This window comes from Microtus ochrogaster, linkage group LG10, assembly GCF_000317375.1.
Source record: "Microtus ochrogaster isolate Prairie Vole_2 linkage group LG10, MicOch1.0, whole genome shotgun sequence".
NCBI lineage: Eukaryota > Metazoa > Chordata > Mammalia > Rodentia > Cricetidae > Microtus > Microtus ochrogaster.
This window is the reverse complement of record NC_022035.1, coordinates 12,545,402-12,555,462: the sequence shown is the minus strand read 5'-3', so window position 1 is coordinate 12,555,462 and position 10,061 is coordinate 12,545,402. Positions and strand designations below refer to the sequence as shown.

At 42.6% G+C, this 10,061-nt stretch overlaps 1 protein-coding gene across 2 annotated transcripts in view; it reads right to left on the bottom strand.

Moving 5' to 3' along the window:
* Positions 1-9,985, bottom strand: part of St7 (suppression of tumorigenicity 7) — a 243,518-nt gene extending 233,533 nt beyond the window's left edge. For both annotated transcript variants that reach the window (XM_026787534.1, XM_026787535.1), the window contains exon 1: positions 9,831-9,985. In XM_026787534.1, coding sequence (XP_026643335.1) covers positions 9,831-9,981 — 151 coding nt within the window. In that variant the 5' untranslated portion in view covers positions 9,982-9,985. The remainder of the gene's footprint in view (positions 1-9,830) is intronic.
* Between the last annotated feature and the right edge of the window lie 76 nt (positions 9,986-10,061).

Here is a 10,061-nt window from a genome sequence, read left to right as displayed (position 1 = left end):
TGAGTTCGAGACCAGCCTGGTCTACAGAGCTAGTTCCAGGACAGGCTCCAAAGCCACAGAGAAACCCTGTCTAGAAAAACCAAAAAAAAAAAAAGAAAAAAGAGAATTATAGACCAATTTCTTTTATGAACTTAGATGCAGAAATATTTATTTAATAAATTTTTGCAAAACAAAGAACACATCAAAAAATCTTCCATCATGATCAAGTAGGCTTAATTCCAGAGATGCAGGGAGGGTTCAACATATAAAAGTCAGTAAATGTAATCTACTATACAAACAAACTAAAAAGAAAAAACTACATAAAGACGCTGAAAAGGCCTTTGACAAAATCCAACACTCCTTCATGATAAAATTCTTGGAGAGATTGAGAATACAGGGGACATACTTAAACACAATAAAGGTAACTTACAGCTAGCCAACAGCCAACATCAAATTAAATATAGAAACTCAGAGTAATTACATTAAAATCAGGAACAATACAAGATTGTCCACTATTTTCATATTGACTCAATTTCAATATAGTACTCAAAGTTTTAGCAAAAACAATAAGAGAACTTAGGAAAATCAAGGGGATACATTTTAGAGGAGAAGAAGCCAAAGTATCTTTATTTGTAGATCATATGATTGTATACATAAGTGGCCCTAAATTTTTCACTAGGGAACTCCTGAAGCTAATAAACACTTTCAGCAAAGTAGCTAGATACACAATTAACTAAAAAAAAAAAAAAAAAAAAAGCAGTAACCCTACTATATACAAATGACAAGTACTGAGAAGAAAATCTGAGAAATAACACTTTTCTTTTTTTTTTTTAAAGTTATTGTATGTGCATTGGTAAGTATGTCGGGTCCCCTGGAACTGGAGTTACAGACAGTTGTGAACTGCTGTATGGATAATGGGAATTGAACCTGGGTCCTCTGGAAGAACAACCAGTGCTCTTAACCACTGAGCCATCTCTCCAGCCCTGACACTTTTCACAATAGCCTTGAATAATATAAAACATCCTGGGATAACTCTAACCAAGCAAGTGAAAGACTTATATGATAAAATTTTCAAGTTTTCGAAGAAAGAAATTGAAGAAGATATCAGAAGATGAAAAGATCTCCCAAGCTCATGGGTTAGTAGAATTAATATAGAAAATTGACCATTTTTACCAAAAGCAATCCAATCAAAATTCAAACACGTTTTTTTTTACCTTGAAAGGACAATTCTCAACTTGATATGGAAAAACAAAAAACCTAGGATAGCCAAAACAATCCTGACCAATAAAAGAAATGGTGGAGGTATTTCCTGATTCCAAGCTATACTGCAGAGCTATAGTAATAAAAACTGCATGGCATAAAAGCAGATATGTTTATAACTAGAACTGAACTAAATGCCCTGACATAAATTCACACACCTACAGACACCTGATTTTTTTTTATAAAGAAGCCAGAATTATACAATGAAAAAAAGGAAGCATCTCCAACAAAGAGTGCTGGTCAAACTGGATGTATACATATAGAAGAATGTAAATATATCTGTATTTATCACTCTGCATAAAACTCAAGTCCAAGTGGACCACTAACCTCAAGATAAAACCAGATACACTGAACCTCATAGAAGAGAAAGTGGGAATTAGTCTTGAACACTGGCACAGGAGACAATTTTCTGAACAGAATACCAATAGCATAGGCATTGAGAACAACATTTAATAAATGGAACTTCAGGCAACTGAAAAGCTTCTATAAGGCAAACGACACTGTCAATCAGACAAAGAGCAGTCTATAGAATACGAAAAGATTTTTATCAACTACACATCTAATAGAGGGCTAATATCCAAAATATATGAAGAACTCAATAAATCAAAGATACCAATAAACCAAACAATTTAATTTAAAAATGGAATACAGGTCTAAACAGAGAATTCTCAACAGAGGAATTTCAAATGTCTAAGAAAGACTTAAAGAAATTTTCACTATCCTTAGCCACCAGGGAAATGCAAATCAAAGCTACTTTGAGATTCCGTCTTACACCTGGCCGTGTGGCTAAGATCAATAACACAAGTGACTGGTGAATGCTGGTAGAGGCTGCTTGTTTGTTTCCTGGCCACCCAAACCTTAAATAATCACTCAGAAACTATATTAATTAAATCACTGCTTGGCCAATCACTTTAAATGTATTGCTAGCTAGCTCTTCTATCTTAAATTAAAATCCATTTCTATTGATCTGTGTTTTGCCATATGGCTGTGACTTACCAGGCAAAGTTCCAGTGTCTGTCTCCTCCAGCAGCTACATGGCATCTCATTGACTCTGCCTACTCTCTCTCTCTACATCTATCTGCTTGGAATTCCCACCTTGCCCTATTCTGCTCCACTACAGACCCAAAACAGCTTCTTTATTAACCAATGGCATTCACAGCATACAGAGGGGAATCCCACATTACCTCCCCTTTTCTGTCTAAATAAAAAGGAAGGTTTTAACTTTAACATAGTAAAATAACTTATAACAAAACAGTTATCAAGCAAGAATTATAGTTACAATATTTAGTCCATCTATACTTAGCAAATTAAGGAAAATACTCTATAATTTAGCCTATCCTTGTGAGTCTAAAGTTTTATATCTAATCTACCTTTTAAAATTATAAAACTGTCTTTCTTTAACTCCACCAAAGACTTCAGAAGGATATAATATTACCTAAGTTAACAGGAAGTGCATTGTAAGAAACTTCCAAAACTCTAGAATTGACAGAGACATCTTGCTGCATGGACAGTCACCCAAAGTTACACTGAAACACTTTGGCATTCATCTTCAGCTCACAAGCCCATGGTATCTAGCAAACTTTTCCATGAAGCAGGAAATTTCAAAGACAGTTCTGCCTATATTGGCAGCTTGTCAGTCACTTTCTTCTGTGTCCTGCAGAATGTCTGGCAAACTCTTTCATGAAGCAGGAACCCAAAGGACCATCTCACCTCTAGGCAAGTTCAGCAGTCATTTCTCCGTGGGTCCTGTATGTCCAGTTCATACAGAATAACATCAAGCAGTTGAGGAAAGAGCAGTTTCTTGCCCAAATGGCTAACAAACTCTATAAAGAGCCTCTTCAATGCCCATCTTCCTCTTGAAGAAATTGGTGCTGCCAGGAGCAGATGTGTCTCATTGTCATGAAAAGTCCTAAGTTTTTAAAACATTTTAAATGCCATATTCTGTTAGTCTTTAAAAGGTTTGAAGAATAACTATCCATCTGAAATATATCTCTGTATATCTAAAAAACCTAATTATCATGACTACAAGCTTGACTATTATAGATGACTATCTATTAACCTTCATTTCTTAATTATACATTACATTTTTAAATGAGCTGCACAAACATAATACCTTAGTCAAGAGCAGAAATATACATATAACAAAATTGACCTTAAATTTGTGTCAATAGACCAAGATCCATACCAATGCAAAGTATTCATAGCTATAGCATATTCCCTTTAAATGAAAATAAACATTTATAAATAATATTTGGGAATTTGAGCATAGTTCTCTCCAAACCGCTTCCTGTTTTTTGTTGGGCAAAGTAATTTTAGGGGTTTACAAAGACCTTTCAGAGGGTCTTGGTCCATCAAATCACATTAGGAAGAGGAAGGAATCCAGAGATTCTCATCCTCTGTGGAAACAAAAGCAGAACCTTTTTTCCAAAGCAACATATATTTAGACCCAAATTTTGAAGTTAAGATATCTATAAAGGACATGTGTTGGTTTAGCTTAGCAGCCCATTTAATGAAATATCTCTCTGTATTTAACTTATTCACAGTCAAAAAATTCAAAGAAAACACAATAATATACAAAATCTAGAATCTCTGTGTATTTTCCATCTTTACATGGCTTATGTTTTTGACTCCTTTAATCTATGACTGGCTATACTCTGTCTCTTTAAAGATTTTGTTTTATTTTTTTAAAAAAATCATTTAGTTCTTTTTATAACTATTTCTTCTCTCTCTCAAGCCTCCGTACATTTATCCAACACCATGACCCATTTAGAGGTCTTTTCCATCTGAATCTGTCTTGATTGTGTGGGTATCTGTTATCTTTTCTGACCAGGAGTTATTTTTTAAAAAAAAAAAAATGCTAAGTGGGCATGGCTAGGACCAACTCCATGGCACTGCCTGTTGGCTCCTCCCAGTCCAACATGGAGGATACATATTCACTGCCTCTGAGAGCCATGCACATTGCCCTATCTTTAGGATCACAGCGTGTCTGTGTTACCATTAAGCAATTTGTAACACACTGCTCACAGACTCCGTTTAAGTGCTTAGCCTCCTACAAGAGGCAGAGCTGTTCCTGCTACTAGCACCAATCAGGAAGCCACCTTTGGAAACTGCGTGGGTTTTTTGCTGTTAACGCTCAATTGGAAAGACGTCTCTTAAGGGAGCCATGATGCCCCTGCTTGACAGCTGCAAACAGAGCCCATTCCCCGCCCCCCCAAAAAACAACTACCAAGAAGCTGCACTTGGCTCCCATTTTTTTCTCAAGTCTTATGTGGATCTATGCCCCAGACAGTGGATGCCATTCTGTTGGTAGATGCTGCTTGTTTGTTTCCAGGCTGTCCAGAGCAAAAATAATCACTCAGAAACTATATTGATTAAATCACTTTTTGGCCAAAAACTTAAGTGTATTGCTAGCTAGCTGTTATATATTGAATCAACCCATTTCTATTAATCTGTGTATCGCGAGGTGGCTGTGGCTTACCAGGCAAAGTTCCAGCATCTATCTCCTACTCTTCTGCACTGCAAAAGGCCCAAAGCAGCTTCTTTATTAACCAATGGTATTTACAGCATACAGAGGGGAATTCCACATCAGGTGAATATGTGGAGCAAAGAGGACACTCCTCCACTGCTGGTGGAAGTGCAAACTTGTACAGCTACTTTGGAAATCAATATGGATTGTGCTCAAAAATTGGGTGTCAATCCACCTCAAGATACAGCTATTCCACTATTGGGCATATATCCAAAGCACACTTCATCCTACCACAGTCACTTGCTCAACTATATTCAATGAAGCTTTACTCTTAATAAACAGAAACTGAAAACAACCTAGATGACCCTCAAGAGAATGGATAAACAAAATATGATACATTAATAAGTGTCGCAGCTAGGAAGGAAAGGGATCCTGGCAGTCAGGAACTAAGGAATACTGAGCGTTACAGCTCGGGTGAAGAGCGCTTTAGCAGTTGGGAGCCAGGGAATAGCACAAACCACAGTAAGCTAGCACTTACAGCCTTGCTCTAGGGAAGGTTTCCCCAACGTGATAGCTCTGCTCCAGCAAGAGAGGGCTTCCCCAGGGAAGTTACAACTTGGCTCTCCTGCTCCAGAGTGTAGCAACTCTGCTCTGCTAGCGGAAGGCTTCCCCAGCGGAAGTGTTACAGCCCTGCTCAGCTACATCTGCTCCAGCAAAAGGTCTTCACCCAGACCTCACTCAAGAGATTTTTGGGGAGGGAAGAATCCTGGAGAGTGGCTGCTCTGCCAGGGTGAAAGAAGAGCAGCTGCCTAAGGCTTATCTAGGACTTCTTAGGGGCGGAGTTTGCGCAGGTAGAAGAGGGATTGGTTAGTTGGTCAGAGGCAGAAATGGCTGGTTTCAGAGCCAGACTGTTTTCTTTCGCTGGCCCTTTTAAGGCTTTTGGCTCTAGTTTGGGGGCCAGGGCATATTTCTTTTTTTTTTTTAATAATTTATTTAGATCCATTTTATGTGCATCAGTGTGAAGGTGTCAGATCCCCTGGAACTGGAGTGTCAGACTCTGATTCTAGGGACAAAGTGTGTTTCTTTGGCACTGGTTTCAGAGTCAGGATGCATTTTGTTGGTTCTGGGTTTGGGGTTAAAACATTTCTTTCACTGGCTCAGGTCTCAGAACCAGGGTATGTTTCTTTCACTGGCTCTGGTTTCAGAGCCAGGGTGGGTTGGTTGGCCTTTTTACCCTACAACATTTACACAATGGAGTATTACCACAGTTGTTAAAAACTAAATGACATCATGAAATTTACAAGCAAATGAATAAAACTAGAAAAAAATATCATTCTGAGTGAGGTAATCCAGACCCAGAAAGACAAATGGTATGTATCCACTTACAAGTGGATATTAGATGTTCAATAAATGATAACCAAGCTACAATCCATAGACCCACAGAGTGTAAGTAAAGAGGAGAGATTTGGGGAGAAACACATAGGTCTCCCTGGGAAGGGGAAATAGAATAGGGTGGATTTGGTATGGGTGGGGATGGGAGAGGGAGGGAAGATGGGATGAAGAAAGAGAGTATAGGAAGAGATGGCCAGAACTGAGAGGCTTTGGTGAGCAGTGTGGAAGCCTAACACAATCAAAGCCTCCTGGAATCTGTGAGGGTGATCCTAGTGAGGACTCCTAGGGTAATGGGGAATACAGGGCCTCAACTGCCATCTTTTGTTGCCAGGCAAGGCTTCCACTGGTGGAACTGGGTGACATTCAGTTGAGTTATTGACTGAGGGGGTCCTGTGGAGATTCCCAAACTGAAGCTAAAGCTAGGACAAAGGGCTGCTCTCCAAAACCTGACAGTGGAGCCCCATTGCTGAGAACAACAGCTCACTGAACAAGGAGAGGTCCAGCTGGTACCGGCATGGAGCCTTAACCCCTACCTTCTTATTAGTCCCTTTTGTGTGGGAAGGTACTCTACAGGTTACCAGAAGAGAAACGCGGACACTACCCTAGCCACAAAAGCTCTGATCAACAACCAGTGCTGCCTGTAAGATGTGCTGGAGCAATGGTGGTACTGAATTTGTGGGAGAAACCAACCAGAGGAAGTCCATGCCTCCTATGGCTTGGATGGCCAGGAACCAGAGACTGGATCGCCCAGAGATCTAAGGTAGAACCAAACATGACCTGTTGTGGGAGCTGCGGGCTGGCGTTCCTACCACCCAGCTCCCGGCCACTGGCTAGCTTTATACCCGAAATAACAACACACAAGCTGTATTCTTTTAAACACTGCTTGGCCCATTATATCTAGCCTCTTCTCGCACCTGGACTAGCCCATTTCTTATAATGTGTGTAGCACCCCAAGGTGCGCTTACCGGGAAGATTCTAGTCTATGTCCATCCTGGGTCGGAGCTTCATCGTGTCTGCCCCAGAGAGGAGAGCTATCCAGTCTGAGCTCACTTCCTCTTCCTCCCAGCATTCTGTTCTGTTTACTCCACCTATCTAAATTTTGACCTATCAGGGCCAAGGCAGTTTCTTTATTTAACCAATGACCTTCTTCCACCAATGACCTATCTATGTTATCAATAGGTTAAAAACAAAAGAAAAAAGGAAAACAACAACAACAAAAAAAATCAATGACAAGATTCCCACTTAAAGAGCCTTCAAAGGCCAGCTGGACCACAGGGGCAGTTGCTTGGAGGTATGCAAGCTAGCCCGCAAGTTCTTTCATTATAGAAAGTTGTTTCCATGGGAAAGAGAAATTGGCAAGGAATGGAGGGAAACAAGTTGACAGGAATCTTCTGGCAGTCTTCCTACAAGAACTTCTCACTTTTACTGAAAAGGGAAGAAAAACGCCATCCAATGTCTGCCATTGCCTTTGAAAACCCTAATCTTAGCTGTGGTGGCTCACTGCCACAGTTGGCTGTCTGAAGATCCGTGCTAAAGTCTTCCCTCGTTTGCTGTATCCTCACAGAAATAGCAGAGAGGTGCGTATTCTCTGTGTGTGTTTCTCTTTTTGTCTCCCTTCATGACAAGAATGTGCAAAACCCCCAGGACAAACTGAGGTCCTGTATCACAGAAGAAGGGGGCTCCATAGAGAGTCTAGGAAGACCCAAGCCAGACAGCAAATTTCCTCATGAGTCTCAATTACAATTGTCGCTATGCAAACCATCTGTGCAGTCTAGTGCTGCCTGGGTGTGGGGTGAAACTCCAACTATCTTCCTGAAAAACCATCCCTCTTAATAGGTATCTTGCTTCCTGTCTCTGTTCTGTATAAACTGTTAGTGTGTGGCTCTCTGCACATGTTCACATATCTGTATGGATGACTACTTAAGCTAGTTTAAGCAAATGCGGTATACAAATGCGTGTTCTAAAATAAATATCAATGTGTAGTATGCAAAATGTTTTTAAAAATTCTAGCCGGGCGGTGGTGGCGCACGCCTTTAATCCCAGCACTCGAGAGGCAGAGGCAGGCAGATCTCTGTGAGTTCGAGGCCAGCCTGGTCTACCAAGGGAGTTCCAGGACAGGCTCCAAAGCTACAGAGAAACCCTGTCTCGAAAAACCAAAATAAATAAATAAATAAATAAAATAACATAAAATAAAAAATTCTACAACCAATTTTCTGGAAGGAAAAAAAGTGGGGTGTACCTTCTAATAAATCGGTGATAAACCTATTTAAACTTGTTTAAAGAATAGGCCTTTGAGACTAGACTCTCGTCACTAGTCAATAGAGACACACAAAAATGCCTTACCCTACAGCAGTGATTCTCACCCTTCCTAATGCTGTGACCCTTTACTACATACCGTTCCTCATGCTGTGCTGACCCCAACCCTAAAATTATTTCGTTGCTGCTTCATAAGTATAATTTTGCTGTTATGAATCATAATGTAAATGTCTGGTATGCAAGATAGCTGATGTTCGACCCGCAAAAGATTCTCGACTCACAGGTTGAGAACTACTGTCCTAAAGCAAGGATAGCAGCAATGTGACAAGCAGCCATGCCGACAGATTAAGAAGCCTGAAAAGCAAGATGTTTGCAATAATCAGATCCCCCAAGAAAGCTGAGCATCCCCTATTGAAGAGCGAGATAATTCTATATGCCGAATCCTGTCTGCCTCCCAGGGAGACCATCCAAAGGATACAATGAAAGAAGCATAGTAATTTGACCACATTAAAGGACGTTTAAGTGTTAAAAGATTATGTCCAAACAGAACGAGTACATTGTGGCAAGCATCTAAAAGGGTCTACCTCCCCCACTCGTCTCCACCCACAGGTATGGTCATAGGAAAGGCATTTTCAACCTTGGTCTCGCAGAGCATGTAAATTAAATGACAGAAGACACATATATGTGCATGTGTAGCTATTTCTGCAAATTAGTCAGAACTGTACAGACTTCCCCGAGTAGTGTGAGGGGGAAAAGGTGTATCTCCCTTGAATCCACAATAATTTGCAAACTTGAAGGGCTATACGTGTTCCTTCAAAGTACTTTTTGTTTCTGAATTGTCCTCTGGGCTGTTCTTAGCCCTGGTTTGGCATGGTTTTTAACAACTGGGTTATCTGGCTGCAAGTTTATCAAGACCCTAACCGCCACACGCACACTTGTTTAGCCCATCGCACTTTAGAGCGAGCTCAGCAGAGAACATAAAAACTTCAACCGGGGACGTCAGAAATCCCAGATCCCCGCGCGTCCGCGTGTCCCCTGGACATTGCGTTGGGTGACCTGACACGTCATCCCTGCTCCTGGAAGGACCTACAGACATGCCCTCCCGACCCACCTCACAGCGACACCCCGCGGGCCAAGGCTCCACTCGCGACCCGGGGAGCGTGCGCCCACAGCCCGGGCCACGCGTGGGCCTTCTCCGCGCAGCAGGGAGCAGGACGCTCGAGCCCCTGGTGAAGCTCGGGAGCTCTCGGGGTTCGGCGGGAGACCAGCCAGGGGGCCCCCCCCGGACACTCTCGCGCGTGGGGTGGCCGCGCGCCGCCCGCCCCTAGGCACCGAGGGCCCGCCAAGGCCGCGGGGCTCGGGCCGCCACCTGAAGCAGCGCGTCCCCGCGCGCGCGCCCCCGCCGGCCGCGACCCCGAGCGAGCGACTTGCACTAACTTTCCGGGGCGGGGGAGGGGCGGCCGGGCCCGGGCCTGACCTGTGCTCAGGTTGTCGTTGATCCTCAGCGGCACCCGCAGGATGTAGACCAGGAAGAGCACGATGAAGAACCACACGGTCCACAGATAGGTCCACGACCACACGATGCAGGACTTGAGCTGCTCCAGGAAGCCCGCCGCCGCCTCGGCCATCTTCCGGCGCTGCTGCGGCCCGCCGCGGCGCTCGCTGGCTGCCGGGATGATTCACCGGCCCGAGGCACCCGCTCGAGCCG